Source organism: Melospiza melodia, chromosome 19 (genome assembly GCF_035770615.1).
Source record: "Melospiza melodia melodia isolate bMelMel2 chromosome 19, bMelMel2.pri, whole genome shotgun sequence".
Taxonomy (NCBI): domain Eukaryota; kingdom Metazoa; phylum Chordata; class Aves; order Passeriformes; family Passerellidae; genus Melospiza; species Melospiza melodia.
In genome coordinates, this window is record NC_086212.1 from 8,558,948 (window position 1) to 8,579,697 (window position 20,750).

Below are 20,750 nucleotides of genomic sequence, written 5' to 3' on the forward strand. Positions count from 1 at the left end.
TGTGATACAGACAGAAATCCAAGAGGCTCCAGAAGGAATCCACGCTCCTTGCTGACTTCCCTGAGCTGCTTTGACTTATTATCTGACCTGGATCTAAATTGGGTTTTGATTAAAGTCAAGAATAATTCTACTTGGGGAAACCTCATTGTTTAAGCTCAGAGTTAGCAAAAGCTGCAGGAGAATTGAATCAGATTTCTCACTTTGGGCACAGAGACCCCGATGGGACCCCTGGCAGTGCCCAGTGCCCGCTGTGAGAGGCAGCCACGCTGGGCCATGTCACCCAGAACCTGACCAAGCTCTTTTTTGCAGCCACCAGGCTCTGAGGTCACTCCTGTGGATCCTGATGGCTCCAATGCTTGGTCAGCATCTCCCTGTTTCAGACACAGGGATGTTCATGGTCTGTTCATTCTTACTCATCTTGCCCTAAGGTGGTGCCAGGGCTTAGCCCATGTCCCTCCCTGGTGTCTATCTCTGGTTTTCCACAAATGTGTCTTCTCTCAGCATCCATTTCTCAGAGATCAGGAAGCTGAGTCATCTCTGTAAGACACTCTCCTCTCTCCTGAACAATCCAGCAAACTCTCCCTGCACTAGTTTCAGACTAAATTCTCCCAGTGTGGCTCCCCAGAACCAAGTGGCAGTCCAAAGTGTTGCCAGAGCCCTGATACTTTTCTGTGCCTCCCTTGAAATGAGTCTCCCAAGACAACTTGGGATCATTTCCCTTTTCCATCGTGCTGGTGGATCACAGGTGTCCCCTTGGTGGATCACAGGTGTCCCCTTGGTGGATCACAGATCTCCCACCCAGCCTTGGGCAGGTGAGTATCTCAGATGCAGACAGAGACATCTCCCTTTGTGTTTGATGGGAGGAAAGGCAGTTCCAGGAGTGCTCAGAGGATGGGGATGAATGTTTTCTGTGGGTGCCCATGGTCTCACACTGACTGTAGAGACACCTGAGACACTCAGGTACCACTGGCTGTCCAGCTGTGAATGTAAAGTTACCAGAGCCAAACATCATCTGTGGTGATGCCATAAGTACCTCAATATTCTCTGTCCCTCCCCAAGGAAGCACTCCTGGATGCCAGCAGAAGGGATGGTTATTAACACCTGAGTTCCCTCTGTGTGGTTTGGCACTCCATGATGTCTAAGGATGGGTTGGGTGCTGTCGTGCCCTCCCCTCTGCCTGGCTCTGATCCTCCCAGAAGCTCTCAGGGACAGCCAGTAAATAGTTCCAGTTTTGGCTCTACTCGAGCACGAGTCCAGATGCTGACCAGCAAGACCAGGTGTCCAAGGCCAGGCTGGACAGGGCTTGGAGCAACCTGGTCTAGTGGAAGTACAAGATGGTCTTTAAGGTCCCTTCCAACCCAAACCATTCCATGTTTCTATGATCACTGGAATATTTCATGGGACATCTCTGGCAGCATGGCAGGATTTCTTCCCATCTTGTATGTTGTGCTGACCTCAGTAAGTCCCAACTGCTTTGCCCTGTGAATGTCCAATTACTGGTCCAGCTGAGTATTTTTGTCAGAAGACCAAAAATTTCTTTAGAACCAAACACAACTTGTAAGAAATTAGAAAGGCACCTAAAAGAGGAAAGAGCAGGAGAATGCTTAGATAAAACCCAAATCCAACTTTTTTTTTTTTTTTTAATGCAGTATAAATAGCAATGGACCTGGAGTCACCACATTTGTCTATAAAAAAGCCATCAGCAGAGACCCTGTGCTGAACACACCCAGTACCTGCCAGCCTGAGCCAACAGCTGAAGCTCCAGTGCCACCAAACAATTCCACTTTCTTCTTCCCCTACCTTTAAGGACAAGAGTGTCTCAACATCATGCATTCTAATCTGGAGTGTCATGAGACTGCTCATGCAGTGCAAGTTAAACCCTCATTGAATCCATGCTGGATTTGATCTAAAACACTGATCTGATCCTTCAGGCCAGGTGGGAACGGTATGCCCTGAATCCTCACTCAGAGGACATCAGTTCTTGGTGTGACTGGCCTTGCATCCACAAACTGGGGAAACTCATGTCCGTGCTCACCAGAGAGGGACCCTCTGCACTGCTTTGTAAGTGACCCCAAACCTTCCAAAGGTTGGGCTGAGGTAGGAGGAGACCCTGTGGTGCTGCAAGAGGACATTCCCTTTGCACCTCAGCAGCTCAACTGCAAGGTGGGGAATTCAGTGGTGACCTCAGTGAGAAAGTCTGGTCATGGTGAAAAATGCAGCATCCCTTCTGGGTGGACCAACTCCTCAGCAGAAGCAAAGTGTTCTTTTACTCTCTTCCTTGGTCAACATTTCCTCCAAAGTGGTTGGACTCCACAAATGGGATTTACCCTGGCTCTCCTGACCATCCAATGGTCCCCACATCCCTCACAATGCTGATTCAAGTTCTCATGGCATCACCCATAGGTTCCCCTGTGCCAGCCAGCTCTGAACAACAGCTCAGCCAGTCACTGCTTTGTTTGGGACAAGTGTATGCCCAACTACACTGGGGGCTGGAGCAAGCTGAGAGCTGAGCCTGACTTTATCCACAGGTTCATTGCAAGGAAGTTGTCCACTGAACACAAATTCTGCAAACATCCTTTTCTTCTCTTCCATTTCCATCCACTCACTGCTCCCCACAGCCACCTCTGGAAAAAGCCACACTTCCATGGCTGCTGAGGCTCCAGAGGATGTCCATCCTGTTTGTAGTGGTCATCAGCAATACTGCAGCACACCAGTGAGTTCCTGTAGGCATCCTGCACAACGTGCCTGGGGGTGAAAATCCACAACAGGGAAGACCCTCTGGGCTGCCCAAGTCCCTCTCCAATGGCATCAAGTTGGGCCCAGAGCAAACTGGACAGTGGCAATGAGAGTTTTTTGAGAGTTGTCCACATATTCAGTGAGATAGGGACAGTCAACATGATCTACCCCGGCACATTGCAACAAGCAATGCCAATGCTCCAGTGTCATGGACATCTCCTGTTTCACCATGGCCAACTCATGGCTCAGCTCCTGCACCATTCCATTCTCACCTCAACATCTTTTGTATGGGCACCATGTGACTGGCACAGGGCAAGGGACAGTGAAGAAAATTGCTCTTCAGCCATCAAGTGCTCTCATCTTCTCCTATCTCCAGCCTTGGCACATGGCACTGCTGCTGGCTGTGCCCTGGCTGATCCAATGCCACATCCAACACCTCCAGCACTGGCCTCAGAGAACCCCCTGACACATCAAATTCCCCTTCCAGGTTCCAACAGTCTCCCTGCCCCTGCTTCTACATCCTCATGCCAGCCCTACAACTGCTGACCATGCAGGCAGCCCTGGCATGTACCCCTACTGTGCCCCTGACTTGGGATGGAGCCAGTGTGTGGCACTGCCAGATGGGCATGGAGCACATGTGTGGCACTGCCAGATGGGCATGGAGCACATGTGTGGCACTACTGGGTGGGCATGGAGCACATGTGGCTCTGGTGGACAAAGCAGGAGCACATGAATGGCACTGCCAGGTGGGCATGGAGCACATGTGTGGCACCAATGGGCAGACTTGTGCGACCACATGTATGGCATTGATGGACAGACAGAAAACACAGGTATGGCAGTGATGGACAGACTGGGAGCATGCAGGTCACTGATGGACAGGGAGCACAGCTATGGGACAGATGGACAGATGGAACACACGTGTGGCACTGAAGGACAGACTTGGGACCACATGTGTGGCAGTGATGGACAGACAAGGAACTGGTGTGGTGGCACCAACAGACAGACCAGAAGCAGAAACGTGGCACTGTTGGGTGAGCATGGAGCACGGATGTGGCACTAATGGACAGACCAGGAGCACGTATGTGGCATTGATGGACAGACAGGGAACACATATGACACCAGCAGACAGAAGAAGAGCACACATGTGACACTGCTGAGTGGGCATGGAACATGCATGTGGCACTGACGGACAGACCAGGAGCACACGTATGGCACTGACGGACAAACAGCCCGTGCGTGGGACCAGCGAACGGACCGGCAGCATATGTGTGCCATTGATGGGCAGGCCAGGAGCACACGCGTGGCGCTGCCAGGTGGGCACGGAGCACACATGTGACACCGCTGGACAGAGCGCGAGCACACGTGTGGCACCGCCAGCATCTCGGCACATGCGTGCGAGCGCCGGGCAGAGCCCGAGCCGCAGCCGCCGGCCGGGACGGGCCGCCCCATCTCACCCCCCCGGGGCCCGCCGTGGCCGCCCTCGCCTCCGCCCCCTCGGGGCCGGAGCACCGGCACCGTGTCCCGACCCCCCCGCCCGCCCCGCAGCGGCGGCGCTCGGTCCCGCCGCGGGACAGCCGGGGCTGCGGGGCGCGCGGCGGATGCGGAGGGCGGGGGAGCGGAGCGAGGCACCGGGGCCGGGGTCCGGCCTTTGTCTCCCGCTCCAGGGGCCGGCAGGACCGCGGCTGCCCCGGGGCCGGGCTCGGGGCGGGGTGCGGCTCTCCCGGTCCGGCGGGACAAGCCGCAGCCGCTCCGGTCAACCGAGGGCGCTGCGGGGCGATCCCGGTCCTCGCGGCGGGTGGCGGACCCCCCCCCGTTCACCTTCCCACCGCCGCTCCCGCTGCCCCCGCGGCTCCTCCCCGGCTCTGCGGCGGCTCGGCAGGTGCCCGCCTCCGCCCCCGCCGGCCCGTCCCGCCGCACACGTGCGCCCGCGCCCCGCCGGCCCTTTGTCTGGGACCGGCACCGGGACCCGCGCCCACCGACACCCCGTACCCCGCCCCGGCCACTCGCCCCCCCGCTCCGCTATCCCGTGCGGGGCCGTATGGCCGGGGAGCGGGGAAGCGGGGGGGGGGAAGAGGCGGCCCAGTCAGGGGAGCGCATCCCACCGGAGCCGGGGCGGGGGGGAGCAGCTGCCCCGGGACCGGGGGTGGGAGTGGGGGGGGAACGACCCGTCGGTGGCGGCGAGGCCGCTCTAACAGGTGGGATCCCGCTGAGAGGAGGAGGCGGCCGGAGGGGGGCGGAGGAGGCAGGGACGGGCGGGCGGGCGGGCGGGCGGAGGGAGGGAGGGAGGGGGACGAGCCGGAGCCGCCTGTGATCCTGTGACAGGAGCGGCTGCTGCTGCTGCTGGCGCCGCCGGTACCTCCCTCCGGTCGCTGTCCGAGCCCCGGTGCTCCCCCCCTTCTCCCCGTTACAGCGGCCGCCACCCCTCCTGCGCCTCTTGCTCCCCGCTCCATCCCGCCCGTCGCCCCCGCAGCCCGTCCCGGGAGCGCCGCTGCCCCTCCGCCCGCTCCGGGACAGGGCGCGGGGCCGGGCGCCGCCGCTGCTGCTGCTACCGCCGCCGTTACCGCCGCCGCCGCCGGTCGGGCGATGCCGAAGCCGCCGTTACTGCTGCGGGGGAGCCGCCCCGGGGACAGCGAGCTGGGGCGGCAGTTCCGGGACTGGTGCCTGCGCACCTACGGGGACTCGGCCAAAACCAAGACGGTGACCCGGAGCAAGTACCAGCGCATCGCCGAGGTGCTGCAGGGGGGAACCGGCTCCGGCGGCGGCTCCGGCGGGGGGGAGAAAGGCAAGTTCCAGTTCTGGGTCCGGTCCAAGGGCTTCCGCCTGGGAAACGGCACCAGGGAGGCGACGAAGATGGGTCAAGTGGTGGTATATGTGCCGGTGAAAACGGGAACGGTTAGTGCGCTCCGTGCGCCGGGGGCTCTGTGTCTGTCTGTCTGCCTGCCTGTCCGTGTCTGTGTGTCCTCCCCGGGGGTGCGGACGGGGAGGGGGGGGGGAATTGCCCGGGGTGGGGGCGGGCACCCCCGGGGCCCCGGTCCCCTCCACCGCCGCGCCGGCCCTGTCCCGTCAGCACCGGGCGGCCCAGCCCCGCCGGCCGCCGGGAGCGCGCATGCCCCATGCGGGGCGCGACGCGGGGCCCGGCCGCTCCCGCAGCCCCCGCCGCTCCCGGGGCAGCGCCGCCGCGCCCCCGCCGCCCCGACCCGCCCGGGATGCGGATGGGGAGAGGCGCCCGCCCGGAGCCTCGCACCTTCCGCCGCCCCCCCGATCCCCATCCCCGTCCCCGTCCCATCCGGTGCTGCCGCCTTCCCCGGGCGCTGCCGGCGCGGGGGAGGTGGGGGGGCGGCGGTGCCCCGCGCCCGCCGCCGTGCACCTGCCCCCGCGGGGGGGCCGCGCCGCCGCCCGGTGCGGGCCCCGCCGCCCCCCCGCCCTGTCCGATCACGTTCGCCCGGCATTTCCCATCCGCCCCACGGCCGGGGACAGGGCTGCAGTCAAGGGCAGCGGGCGGCGGGGAGGGGGCGCCGGCACCCCCCGCCCCCCCGCGCCGCCGCCGCGCCCTGCCCGCCCCGCTGCCGCGCCGAGCGGAGCCGAGAGGAGCGGAGCGGAGCGGGGCGAGTCTCGCCGAGCCGAGCGGAGCGGGGCGAGCCCGGCCGCCGCGCTGAGCCCGGCCCCGGCGTCCCGCGGCGCTGCCCGCCCGGCGCGGCCGCCGCAGCCGGTGCCCCGGGGGGTGCGGGCAGCGGCAGAGCCCGGATTAGGGCAGCTCCCCCCGCCCGCCCGCGGGCCGCTGTCCCGGGAACTCCCCCGCCGGAGCCTCATTGTTCGGCGCCCGGCCGGGCCGGGGAGCGGGGCACCGGCCGCCGCCTCCCTCCCTCCTCCCGCCGCCGCCCGGGGCTGCCCCGCCGCCCCATTGTTCCCGTCCCGAGCGTGTCCCGCTCCCCGGCGCGGGGGGAAACGCGCAACTTTGGCGGCCCCGGCCCCGCGCAGGGAGCGCCCGCCGGGGCTGCCCCGGTCCCGGCCCCGCGCCCCCCGCCGTCCCCCGCGCCCCTCTCCGCCCCGCCGGGACCGCGGGCACCGGAGGGCTCTGGCAGGGATTTTTTTCCCCCTGTCCCTCCCCGCCTCTCCCGCTGCTGCTGCTGCTGCCGCTGCTCTGAAGGGTGCAGTGTTTTCTGTGCACACAGACTCCAGCATTGATGTGGCTGGAGGATGCTTCCATTGAGGGCAGCCCATCTGTGGCAAATGCTTCTAAACGCACTATTTACCTCCCATCTGGTCCGCCTGATTATTGGGGGGAGGGGGAAGGGTCATTATTTCTCCCTCTCCCTTCGTGGTGCTCTGAGGCTCCTTTCTTTCTCCCCTTTCGGCCCCCCTCCCCCATGCAATGCCCCAAAAAAATTCTTGGCAATTTTTTTTTTTTTAAGACCTCTTAGCAGCCCTCCTCTATCGCTCCCCTTGTGCCAGGAGCCCCCGAGGGAGGGCGGATTAGGAGCTGTACCCCCTTCCAAAGATCCTGCACTCCCTCCCGGGTCCTCTCCATGCAGTCAGCGACTCTATCCCAGATCTTCCAAATGCTGCAGAGTCATGGTACCCCAGAGAGGCCGAGCCAGACTCCCTCGACCCCGCTGCTCGCTAGATGCCCCCTCCCCTTTGTCCGGGAGGGAGTCCCGAGGGTCAGCGGCTCCACCAGGCCGGCACAAGCCCGGATATTCCCAAAGGGCCTCTGCACAGATGAAGTTTCAGCGAGGAGCATGCCTAGGCCCCCGCATCTTCCCTGGCAGAGTCCCTGCAGGCTACAGACAGGCGTTACACCCAGGCTCCCCTAAACCAGCACACACAGGCTCATATACCCTAGGGGACAGCCGAATTTTCCAAGGGGCAATGCAGCTTAGTTCCCAGTGCCTAGATGCCAGCCAGATGTTTGGACTTGGAGTGCTTTGCAGAGCCACTGCAAAGGGAGACCAATCACCACAGTCCCCAAAACCTTCCAGAGTGGGGTCTGTAGAAGTTGTTGCCTCCTGCTTCTTTGGTCCCAGCCTCCCTGGCCCCCCTCGGCCAGGAATCCCGTGGACCATTTCAGATGAGTGCAGCTGAGAGTTTGGTTTTGCCTGAAGTGGCTCTCAAATTTAGAGATAACTTGTCAGGGATTTTCTTCAGCTCCTTTTAATTCGGTGCTCTCCGCATCCTTGGTGGTTTGGGCTGGGTTTGGGGTGTATTTCCTTGCTCTCAGGCACACAGTCAAATAATTCATGACGCTGATATGAGAACAGTTACGCCTGGATTCTGGTTTAATGTCTGTTCAGCTGCTTTTCCCAAATACTTCTGGAGCGGTGTTTTGGTTGCTCTCCCCTGGCTGTGCTCCTCAGCAATCTGATCCCGCTCGTCCTGTCCGCTCGCCCTTGCCCAGGCACCTCTGCCGGGCCAGCACCGTTCTGGGGATGTCCCCAGCTGCAGGGACAGGCAGAGCCCCACCCCGGGTGCACTGAGGGGGTGCCAGGGGGTGCACCTCGCTCTGCTCTCGCTGCAGGACACCACAGGAAATCCAAGGGACCAGGAGGGAAAGCTGGAAAAGAGGTGGAAAAGAGCGTGTAGAGGGCAGCAGTGGGGATAAGATTTCCTTTCCCTGACAGGGCTGGGGCCACTCCTCCTCTGGAAAATAATAATAATGACAATCCCAAACCCCAAAAATAATCACAACCCGCCCCCCCCCAGCTAGCCAGCTGAACTGTTCCTTTTGGCTTGTGCACCCTGAGCCGGTTTGTGTATTTTCTGCGCATCCGTAGTGAAAAATTAATTAACATGTGGTTATTATTTTCTCTCCTGAGTAACTTTCCCTTGCCCTCCTCCAGGCCTCTCATCAGAACAGGCCTAATCAGATTTGGGTGGCTTGAGAGCAGGGACTGTGCACTGAGAAGGGGGCATCTGCCTTAGGTGGTGGTCAGAGCAGATGGTGGTCTTCTCAAAGAATGCACTGGGAATAGGAACAGCAGTGCGGACGGATGTCTGGCACAGAGACTGTTCACATTTCTTTTTCCCAGATGAACGTCCCAAAGATGCTGGACGTTTAACACATACAATTAAAAAAGCCCTACGCAGATAAACACAGGCAGTTTGGCGGTGTAGGACATTGTTGCCTGACAGCCCTATTCACACGTGGGCTGGACTCTGCATCCTTTAGGTCAGGGTATTGGAAAAAAATACATTTAGGCTGTACTGAAGAGGAGGGTATCTTTGTGTGCTGCTGCAGCACAGACAATGGATACAGCCCAAAGTGCTCAGATCTGCCCTTCTTTCCTATGGCTGACACACTCTAAGGTGTGAACCCCTTCATTATCCATGGGCTGGATCGAATCCTGGCACTGGATGGGCAGCACTCATCCTTCTCCCCATCTTTGCTAAGAACTGTGGGAGAATTTGTCCATGACAAGGTGCTAAGATGCAGTTCATTATAATCTCATGTCCCCCTTGTCCTAAGCCTTTAGCATCATTTAGACAGTCTTTCCCAGACAAACGTGGAGCGAGATGGAGCCAGGGTGCAGGGAAATGGCCAGCCCTCGGTGACAACCGGCGGAGCAGATGGCTGTGGCCGGAGCAGCGGGTGTGCAGGGGAGGCTTCTCCTCAGACTCGGGCTGGGGCGGGCGTTTGCTGCTCTCTAGATCGATGCTGCACTTGGCCGTGTGTGCTGGGAGCCTGTCACAACTCCGGCGGCGCTGGCAGGCCGTGCTGCAGGCTGGGGGGCTGCGGAAGGAGCAGGGCAAGCCCGGAGCCAGCCCGGCCCTTCGGGGGCTGTGCGGGGCCGTGGGGACCAGGCGGGCTCTGCAGCACTGCCCACGTTTCATTCTGCTCTGCTGCTCTCTCCCCGTCCCCCGCAGCGCTGACATGAGGCTCTGGGGCTCTGTAGGCATCGCTAACAGGAGGAGGGCATTGCTCCAGTGGGTTGCTGCTGTTGTACAGGTACAGCTCACCTGTGCCAGCTCCCCTGGAGCCAGATGTTCAAAATTATTTCACGGTTGTGCCTGGTGAAACTCACCCGAGGAGCGATGCTGGGGTGGGGGGAGCACTGGAAATACAGTTGGTGAATCCAAAATGCAAAAATGGATGGAGGCTTTAGTGGACAGCAGGAAAACTATCCCATGGGACAGCAGATAAATCTCACAGCACAGCCTACCCTTAAATTCATTTTAGCTCCAGAGACAGGGAGCGTTGTGCTGTGGAAGCTGCGGTGCCAGGCCGTGGGACAGCACAGCACAGTGGCAGAATGCCGGAGCTGAGGAGCCAGGCATGTCAGAAAGATGCTGCTCCAACAGCTAATAGAGGCTACATTTTTCCTGATACAAGTACCCTTCAATGCCCATATTCAGTGCCCCAAAAAGCTGCACATCTATAACCTCTAAGAACATCAGTCAACAGAAGGTTTTCACGGCGTGAATAACCACTCAGACTTTCTGGGGACTTCAAGTGATAAAAAAAATAAATCAAGACCATTCAGAAGAGCCTTAGACAAGGCAGATGGGCCTGAGGGTATTATCTGAGAAATTGTCTATTACTCCCATTGCACCAGCCTTACTTAGAGCATGCAGAGCTCTCACCTGTGGAGAGATCCCACCCTGAGCACACGGGGCAGCACCAGCTTTTCCAAGGAGTGGAACCGATGGCAGGTTGACGTTTAAATGTGCCCTTAGAAGACTGGAACAATTCTGGCCTGGGTGCATGGTCCCATTCAGCCCCATCTAAAGAAAATCTCCCACATTAGCATCCCCTCCAGATTTGGCTCCAAATTTGCACAGCATCAGTCACAGATTTCACGTCTGAAGCTGCTCGTGGTCAGAGTCAGAGAGGGCAGTGACACCCAATCCCTTGGGCCCAAGAGCTGGCTTAGCCTCACCAGGCAGTAGCTAAAGCCTTTGCAGGGTGAATTTAAAGAGCTCTGATGATCTGTAGTTACACAGACTGGCAGAATGAAGTTCCTCACTGCTGGGAGCAGATCTGACAGCAAAGCCCACTCCCTGCTCACTCCCATCCTTTCAGGACAGCCTGCTGAAGCCATTTCTAATGATAGGGGGGAAACCAGCATCTCCTTCAGTCCTTGCTTTATTCCTGCCAAGCCTACAAGCCTGATTAAACACAGTCCCACAGTGGTCATTAGTACAGTGTCCCAGTCCCAGAGATCCCACCATCCCAGCCACCCTCATCCTTGGGTGCTGGCTGTGGTCACCAGCACTTGTGAGACCTGGAGCTCCACCAGCAAAGGTTCCAGTTCCCAATACATGTCTGACCAAACAGTTTCTGAAAAAAACAAACAAACAAACAAAAAAAAACTAAAAAACAATCTGCCATTTACACTGCACATCCTCCATGATTCCAGAAACAGGCATGGCATTGCTGATCCGAGAGAAGTGTTTTTCAGATAACATTTATCAGAAAGTAATCTCTTTCACCTACAGTTGTTTTCATATTTGTAATTCTCAAAGGGTGTCACTCTGAAGAAGGTGCAAAAGCAAACAACCAAAGCACAGCTCTGCCAGGCCTTGGTCAATGAGGCTGAAATGGAAAGAACCCCAGATCTGACAAGGGGCTGTTGTTCCCACACTCCAGGTTATGTCCCACCTTTGCACAGGAAGAGGGTCTGAGCACTCAGGGCCTTGTTAATGAGGAGCAGAGAGGACTGGTGTGAGGACAGTACATGGCTGTTCTCAGCTCCCCTCGTGGGCCTTGCTCAGAGGGGCTTGCTCTGACCACAGGCAGAAGGGGGAATTCAGCCAGTGACTAAAGTCTGCAGCAGGGCCCAAGGAGGCAGCCACAGTCCTTTCAGTGGGAACTTTCTCAGGACCATTCTCAGCAATAATGTCCTTCTGATACAGCTTGTTCAGTTTTAGTTTTATCATTATGTTAGGCTTGATATGAGCAGTCTGTGAACTTACACTGTGGACAAGCAAATGGCAGGGAAAGCCCAGGGGTGTGGAGGAGCATTGGTGGAGTGTCCATCCACCCTGCCTGGCCAGCATGGATGCTCTGGCATTGCCATGACAGAGGGATGCATATTAATGTCTCTTTCTTTAGTGCAAATCATTAATTATCTTTCCCTGATCTCATATCAACTGTGCCCACCTCTAAAGAATCACATTGAGAATGGGCCAAAACCACCCCAGAGCTTCAGTGTCTGGTTTAATTAGCTGATTGTAGCAAGGGCAGGTACCTGTTGGCCAAAATCATTGTCTTTGCTGGAAAGCTACTGACTTCTACTTTTATGGCTCGTGCCAAAGAATAGCAATTTATTTGAGGAGAAATAACTGCAGAGTGTCAGTGCTGTGTGTGAGAGCAGAGAGCAGAGAAGAGGTTTGGGTAACAGTGTCCATGTCTGAGGTTAAGGCAGCAGCCTCTGGAAGGGGAGTGGAGCCTGGTTGTGTCTTCCTGGCACGGTGCAGGGCCCTTCACGGAGTGACAGCCAGGAAGACAATGCTGTGTGAGTGCTTTCTCTCTGTCCTTGCTCTTCTTTGGCTTGGCAGCCCCAGAGGATGTATTTCCCTTCCAACAGACAGGCAAAGGCTCTGATGGATTTGCTCCTCACCAGGTGGGAGGGAGTGCTCTGGAAAAGATGGGGTCACTCAGTCTTTCCAGTTGGTAGTGGGTTGCTCTTATGGAAGTCTTGGGGCTAAGAATCCAAATTCACCAGGAACACCCCCCCCCCCCCCCCCCCCCAGAAAAATGAGACTAAAGTTTGGGACTCCTCTCCTGGCTTGCATTTGAAGGAGGGATCTCAAAGCAAATACCGAGTCATTCACTCATCCAGTGTGGTGACATCCAAAACCTCCTGGGTGTCGGTGCTGCAGGTCCCACCCACACTGGCTCCAGGTGCCGCAGGGTGTTCCAGCTTGCAGTCCCACAGCGCTGGGACAAGCAGCCAGCCCAGGGAAGCCGCTCCCTTGGGGATGCTTTTGGGTTTGTGGTTTCCATCCTCAGTTGGAACGCTGGTGGTGTGGCTCCCGGGGCTGGGAGGAGGCCTGGCGTCTCCCGCTCACCTGCGCCCGGCGTTTGGATCCGGCAGAAAGCCCTTGAGCTGGTGACAAAGGTCTGGATGTGGGCTGGAAAGTACAGTCCTGTCTCTTAGCAACTGGTTCCTACCTCTGAGCTCTCGGAGCCGTGTGTGGGACAGAGAGCATCAGTCACGCTCCCGCTGCCGCAGCAGCGACGCGCCGAGGAGGGGATGGGGGATCAGGCCGGCTCCAGCCACCGCCGAGGCGCTTAAAGAAGCTCAGGCATTTCCAGCACAAGCAGGCATCTGTGAGCCCAATCAAAGCTCGGGTTTAATTGCTTTCCCCGTGCCCTTCTCTGCCCGGCCAGCGGCGCCGATCGGCTGCGGCACCCGAGCCCGCTCCGCACCGCACCGGGGTGGGGACGGCACCGGGAGGAGCCGCACGGGGGACACAGCCCGTGTGCTTCTAGAAAAATGAGGCGTCCTCGGGCCCTCCCCCGAACTCCTCCGCAGGGCACCCGGGAATCCCCGTCCTCTCGCAGACATTTGCATGGCTGTTTTCCCTCTCAGTGCTCGTTCTGCTGTTTCACCCTCGTGTTTCCTCTCCCAGCCCAAAGCAGCTCCTCTCTGCTGTGCGTTTCTCAGGGGCTCCCTTGCCAAGCACTGTTTCATAAACATTTTCACGAATCCTCTGCTTTGTCCTCCTAATTAGCCATCCAATTGGCCCCCAATGGAGCCTTCACCTCTCCTGTGAAGATCCTGTTTGCACAGATTATAACCTGTCAGCTGCCAATTTATTCCTCACACAGAGGGCAGGTTGTATTAATTGTCTGCCTTCCCTGCCCCGCTTGCTTTGCCCCTCCTTTCTTTTCCTCCCAAAAGCATCCCTATTTGGAGACACAGACTCACAAAAGACCAGGGAGAGCCAGATGTGAGGCCACTCTGTATTCCTCATGTGTCCAGCCTGCAGAGCTGTGGCACTGAGACCAGATGTGATGGGATGAAGTGTCACACCTGGGAGAGGGATCTCTGTGGATGGATTACCACGACAGAGGGTTTAAGACCAGGCTTGACTTCTGCATCCCCCACATGTAGTCTCAGTTAGGAACTCAAAAGAAATTCCACTTGGTCATCCCAGGTTAGTGGGGAATCGTTCCTGGGCTTATCTACAAGTCTTGAGTTTGGCTTTTGGAAGGGTCGGGGTTCACCTGGAGTGGTTATGATGGACATGAATCAGAATACAGAGAGGGTTTACCTAAATGCAAGGGGAGAACAGAGTTCCATCTGTGTCTGTCCCCTGTGGCCCCTGCCCTGACTGCCTGTACAGGACCCTCCAGCTTTGCAGAGCCAGAACCCAGAGTAAATCCTAGTGAGCCCAGGATAAATCCAAGTGCCTGCTCTCACTGAGGGCAGTGGACATCTGTTTTCCTGGGTTCCCATGTTGGGAAAGGGCATGATGGAGTCCAGCATGACCCTTATGGTTCCACAATGTCCCCATTTCATGAACCCAGCCTGGGCTCAGGGGGAGCAGTCGTGGTGCTTGGCTGTGGCAGCCGGTGTTTCCAGGCTCTGGCGTCGGGGCCAGGCTGTGCTGAAGCCACTGTGGTGTGGTGCAGCTCAATCCCTGCTGTGCCCTGACCTGGAGAGGAGGCTGGTTTGGAAGGGCAGGGCTTGCAGGCCTTTTACCCCCCCTCCAACATCCGCTGAGCTGTCAGCATTTCCCTGGAGGCACATCACATTGTTCCTGTGGGAGTCTCTGACTGTGGCCCACATACTGGGAGCTGCCAGGGCACAGGGAGCTGGCACCGGGATGCCACACATCCAGGGCTCAGCCTCTCAGCCCTGCCTGACCTTGATTCACTGTAGCATCATTTGTAACTGATTTTACATAATTTTTCTTACCACTGACTAGCTGAACTGCTGCTGCTCCGTATCTCCTCCTCCTCAGTTTCATTTTGACATCACCACGTTCTCACTGTAGGTGTGATGATGTCACCTGGCTGCTCTGACACTGCTGGGTCTATTCCTAGGCACAGAGGGGTCACCTTGCTGTGACAGGTCATCTTGTCACTTGTTACAGTGCCTTGGCCCCCCTCTGACTCAAAGGATTTTGCTTTGCTTGTGATTTTTATTAGATTAGTCCTTGGTGCTGGGGAGATTGCTCACAGTGATAAGTTACTTCAAGGAAGAGCCACCTCTAGACATGTTCTGAGTTTGTGTTACAGCTTCATATTGTCAATATTCCTTATATTCCTAGTTTTATAATTTTTCCAGGATGCTATGGATTATAAAAACTCTTCTGATTGTTAATGCAGTTTACCATTTCCCCTCCCCTTTTTTTTCCGTTCCAATAGCATTATCCCCCAAATCACCAAAACCAAGATCCAAATAACAATAAGAAATCACTGCTCACCTTTGCAAATATATTTTTAAAAAAGCCACCAATCTCACATTTTAGAATCATAGAATCCTAGAAGGGTTTGGGTGGGAATGGACCCTAAAGATCATCTCATTTCAACCTCCTGCCATGGGCAGGGACACCTTCCACTAGCCCAGGTTGCTCCAAGCCCCGTCCAACCTGACCTTGAGAACTTCAGGGACAGAGCATCCACAGTTCCTCTGTGCAAATCCTGCCTATTTCAAAATATTAAGAAACACTGCAATATTATAATAATCCCCTGATAATAGTTCTCATGATCTCCTCCCTGTTGGCACCCACAGTGTGCCACTTCTCCCACCCAGGTCCCTCACACCTCAGAGAGGAGGGTGATGCTCACCAGCTGACAGGGAGTGGGAAATCCACAGCCCCAGGGAGCACTTTCCCAGGAAGGTCAGTCAGGTGCTCCACTCATGAGGCTGCAGGAACCTTTCTCACCAAACCCAAGTGAAGCAGTGCTTGGGCTGCCCCACAGCACTCAGTGTTTTGTTATCCCTGAAAGAGCCAGCTCCCCCTTGCTCGTGTCCAGCAGGTGTAGGGTCACATTTATTGGGGAGCCCTGTGCTTACTGCCAGGGTCACATTTACTGGGGAGCTCCATGCTTGCACTGCCTGCCAGGGTCACATTTATTGGGGAGCCCTGTACTTACTGCCAGGGTCACATTTACTGGGGAGCTCCATGCTTGCACTGCCTGCCAGGGTCACATTTCTTGGGGAGCCCCTGTGCTTACTGCCAGGGTCACATTTCTTGGGGAGCCCCATGCTTGCACTGCCTGACAGGGTCACATTTATTGGGGAGCCCCATGCTTGCACTGCTGCCAGGGTCACATTTATTGGGGAGCCCCTGTGCTTACTGCCAGGGTCACATTTACTGGGGAGCCCTGTGCCTGCACTGCCTGCCAGATGCAGCTGCTCCTGCAGCCTCCCTGCCGGCGCACAGCCTGGTGCTGGCAGAGGCAGCTCTGCTCTCTCTTGCGCCGTGCAAAATGTCCTCTGCCTCCCGGGCAGAGCAGGCATCCAAGGAGTCTCTAAGCAGGCATCTGAGCAAGAATCTCTTCCTGCTGGGCTTCTCCTCTGTCCTTCAGGCAGCCCTGGGATGGATGGCAGCCCCGTCCCCAGCCGCCACCAGATCCTGAGCACACCAACCTCCCCTTGGCACCCTGCACCTGGGCCCTCTCCACAGCTGGAGGCAGGGCTGCCATTTCCAGGCTCGCCCCTCCCAGGCTGCTCTGTTTTCATTCCCAGGCCTGGCAGCCAGGAGAGGAATAAGCTGAGGTCAGAGCAAAGGCCTGGACCCATCCCCATGGCTCAGCTGCTGAAAGAGCAGCTAGCTCTGCTCCTGTGCCCCGTGAAAGACACACACCTCAGCTGTGTTTGCCAGCTAAAAATAAAGCACCCGGCTCCCCTCATGAGGAAGTATTTACTTTGGGAGAAAAAAAAAAGTATTGTGTACAGTTCTGGCTAGAGAAACAATGTGAATGCCCCCAGTCTTGGCCTGAGTCAGCAGAGAGTATCGGGAAAATTATTTTTTGCTGTGCCTCAGTTTCCCCAGGAGAAGTGAGCTCTCTTGGGCCAGAGGGATGCTCAGCTGCTCAAGAGGGCTGGGGCTGTTTTCACTACAGTGAGTGGAGCTGGAGCTCTAAGTGCAGGATGGGGCTTCGTGTTTGCTTGGTGCAACAAGACACAACACAAAATGCTCAGCACAGGGAAGCACCATCAGCATTTTAGCAACTGCTTTTCTCCCATTTTTAAACCAGAGATGATCAGAAAAATTCCCTAGCAAAATATTTCCAGGAGAAAAAAAAGAGCAAAATCTGTCAGTCAGAGCATTTCCCATCATCTTCTTGTGGGTTCTTTTATTATGAGCAGTGCAGCTGATACTGTTTTCAGCCCAGTGTCTTCCTGGTGCCTATTTCTAAGGCATGCTCTGTGCCCCTGGCATGAGGGGCAAGGGGAAGAGGGAAGTTCGAGGAATCTAGCTCCTCTTTCTCCTCACAGCATTAGCAGAGGGAGCCTGCTGTGGTTTAACATATCCCCCGCAAAAGCTGCTTTCATCCTACACCTAAATACCATGAGGAGTGAACTTCCTAAAGCCCTGGAGAAGTCTAAATATAGAAGCCAATCAAGGGCTGACTTCCCAGAGATGAGAAGTACCAAGAACAGTTTCTTGATCAAAAGTTGTAAGAGTCCATATTGAAATAAACCGTCTGTTTTGGTGCTGAAGCCTGTGCAGGAGGAGCAGTTGCAGAGGTGGGCTGTGGGCCGTGGGCTGTGGGCTGGTGGTGGCCACAGTGCCAGCACAGGTGGTCACTGGGGGGCCATGGGCTGCCCAGGGAGATGGACTTGAGGAATCCTGGTGTTCAGAGGAAATTCTTCCCTGTCAGGGTTGTGAGGCTGCCCAGAGAAGCTGTGGCTGCCCCATCCCTGGAAGTCTTCAAGGCCAGGTTGGATGGGTCCAGTGGAAGGTGTCCCTGACCATGGCAGAGGGATTGGATGGGTTTTAAGGTCCCTTCTAATCCAAACCATTCCATGTTTCTATGATCTCTGGAGAGATTGATAAAAGTCTCTGGCATTATGGCAGGATTACATCCCATCCTGTATGTCACAGTTTCTGATCCCAATAGGTCCCAATTGCTTTGTCCTGTGCACATCCACTCCCTGGTGCAGCTGAGCATTTTTGTCAGAAGACCAAAAATTCCCTTAGAACAAAATACAACTTGTAGAAAATTAGAAAGATGCTTCAAAGAGGAAAAAGCAGCAGAGTGCTCAGATAAAACCCAAACCCCACCTTTGCTCATCTCAAAAAAGGGATCCTCCTTTGTGCAGCAGCAGGAGCCACCCCGGGCTGGAAGAAAGGGTGAGGGATGGGTGAGTGCCACAGGAATGGCTCTGCTGCTGGTGTCAGCTGGGGAACCCACGGTCATGCCGTGGGGTGACTCCAGCAGGGGACAGGAGAGCTCTGACCCTGACCTGGCTGGGGACAGTGGCTGTGTCCCACAGGCAGAGCAGCTGGAGCACAGGCAGAGCTCCAGCCGTGGCCTGTCTGTGTACAAGGGAGGTGACCTTGAGGGACAGCTCGATACGGCTGGCCCCAAACATCCAGCTGGGCTGTCCCAGGGATGAGGGTGACAGTGGCCCTTCCAGGCAGCAGCAGGAAATTAGTTTAACGTGCGCCTCTGCGCTGGGGCGGGGAGATGCTGTGGTTGGGAGATACAGAAGGGAACGCTTTCATGTGGGAAGTGCAAGGAGAGGCGAGGGCAGAGGGTCTGCTCCCGGGCAGAGTGCAGAACACAGCCATTATCAGGCAGGGCTCTGCTGGCAGGAAGCTGCTTTTGACTCACAGGAAGCTGAATTGGGCTGGTATCGGCCTTGGTGCGAGGGCCAGGGCAGTGTTTTATCTGCCGTTGAGCACAGCAGATGGGGAAGCAGTCGGCACTCCCTCCCATCCCACTCCTGCCCCAGCAGTCCCAGCCTGATGGCCCTGCAGCATAACCCCCTTGGAGAAGGGATGCTTCCCTGCAGAGCTGTGAAGCTTCCTGGGCCCAGGAGAACTGCCAGTCCCACTGGGGAAGGCAGATATTGCCCTGCCAGCCAGTGCAAGGGCACAGCCAAGCCCCTGCATGCTGCTGAGCCCAGAACGGGCAGTTTCCAGTTCTTCTGGCAGTGTCTCTCAGAGTCAGCCTGAAGAGGAGCTGGGAGCACGCAGGCTTTGGAGAGCTCTGGTTAAATGCTCCCAGATTCTCCCAAACCCAAGTCCAAGTTGGGGAAGGGCTTGCAGGGTTGAGAAGTCCTGTGCATGAAGGCTGCTGTCATCCCTTGGCCTCCCTGGAGCTGCCTGGGTTGAGTCTGGTTTCGCTGGGGTGGTGGCAGGTCACTGGGGCTTGGGGTGGAGGTCACTGCAGGCAGCATGGGCTGGATCAGGTGGCAGCTGCTGGCTGAGGATCTGCTGCCCCACAGAAAACAGGGCTAGCTCGTCAGTGCTGCAGTTTGGCTGTGAAAATCTCCCATTATGGCAGTTTTCACACCCGGGCTGGGCTGCTGAGGAATGGCCACAGGGGCTGCTAGAGACACAGCAGGTTGCTGGGAGCACAGGGAGCTGGGTGGGTGGAGGAGGCTGGCCATGGAGATGTGCGGGTGCTGCTGCCAGGCTCCAAGGCAGGACCGGGCTGTGTGGGAGCGATGGCAGGGCTGTGTGGGAGCCATGGCAGAGCTGTGGGAGCCATGGCAGAGCTGTGGGAGCCATGGCAGGGCTGTGTAGGAGCGATGGCAGAGCTGTGGGAGCATGGCAGGACTGTGAGAGCCATGGCAGGGCTGTGTGGGAGCCACAGCAGATCCCTGTGGGAACAAGGCAGATCCATGTGGGAGCATGGGAGGGCTTTGGGAGCCATGACAGGTCCTTGAGGGAGCCGTGGCAGCTCCATGTGGGAGCCTGACAGGGCTGCGAGAGCCAGGGCAGGTCTGTGTGGGAGCCTGACAGGGCTGCGGGAGCCGGGGCAGGTCCCTGCGGGGGTGTGGCGGGGCTGTGGGAGCGGGGCAGGGCTGCACTGGGGCTCGAGAAGTGAGCGGAGCTCCGGCGGGATGGCGGTGCCGGGGATGGCAGGAATCCTCCCTTGTTCCTGTCCCTGCCGCTGCCCCTGCCCGCCCGTCCCGGGCTCAGGAGGTGCGGGCCCGGCCGCAGTGGCCCCGCCGCCGCCGGTGCCTGCCCCGGGCCGGTCCGCGCCGGGCGGGGCGCGGGGGCAGCGGGCGCGGGGCGGCGCGGCGGGCCCGGGGGAGCGGATTACCGCCGGTTGCCGTGGTTACCCGCTACCTGCCGGCGGGCCCCAGCCCGGCCCGGGCGGGGGGGCTCGCCGGGCCCTGCCTCCCTCCCCGCCGCGGCAGATGTCACCCCGCGCCGCCGCTCGGGGCTGCCCGGGCGCTGCCCGTCCCCTCCCGCCGCACCGCCCCCGTCCCGGGCCGGGCGGGGGCCGAGCGTGCCCGGGGCGGCTGCCGAGAACAAAGGTGCCGGGCTGGGCGCTGGCAGCGCCATGGCCGGGCCCTGGGAGCGCTGCCCGGCCCGCGGCGCAGCCGGGACAGCGCTGCTGCCTGAAATGGCTGTCGCCGCCCGGGGCCGGGCACGGAGGCGACCTCGGGCCGCAGAGGCGGCTCCCGGCGCTGATCCGCCGGTGCTGGAGGGGCCGGGCTCGGCGGGATGGAGCAGGGACACAGGAGGTGCAGGGGCAGCGAGGCCCAGGGGAGCGGTCCTAGGGCAGAGGGTCCCCGGGGTACCGGCGCTCAGAGATGTGGAAATAGACAAAGGACGCTGGGGAAGAGAAAGACCTGATGGAGGAGAGGAGCTGAGAGCGCTCACAGCTCTGGGAAGGTGGGGAGGATGAGAGGAAAGGGGGGTGAGAACAGTGGGGCACAGTACACAGAGAAGGAGAGACTGGGAAGGGGGAGAGACAGAACCGTGCTGGGCAAATATAGGGAAAAGGAGGATGGCTGGAAGGTGGTAGAGGGACTCCTCAGTGCCTGAAATGCCACCCGCTTCCAAGCACCTCTGTCGCGGCTGAGCTTTGCTCCTGAAATCTTTTACTCCTTGTGGGGGCAGGTGACTTCTAATAAAGCCCCAACACCAGG

General features: G+C 58.0%; 1 protein-coding gene across 1 annotated transcript in view; it reads left to right on the top strand.

Annotated features, from left to right (window-relative positions):
• Positions 1-5,286: 5,286 nt before the first annotated feature.
• NOL4L (nucleolar protein 4 like) overlaps positions 5,287-20,750 on the top strand; it is a 63,476-nt gene continuing 48,012 nt past the window's right edge. Inside the window, exon 1 of the mRNA XM_063172355.1 lies at positions 5,287-5,628. Coding sequence (XP_063028425.1) covers positions 5,320-5,628 — 309 coding nt within the window. The 5' untranslated portion in view covers positions 5,287-5,319. The remainder of the gene's footprint in view (positions 5,629-20,750) is intronic.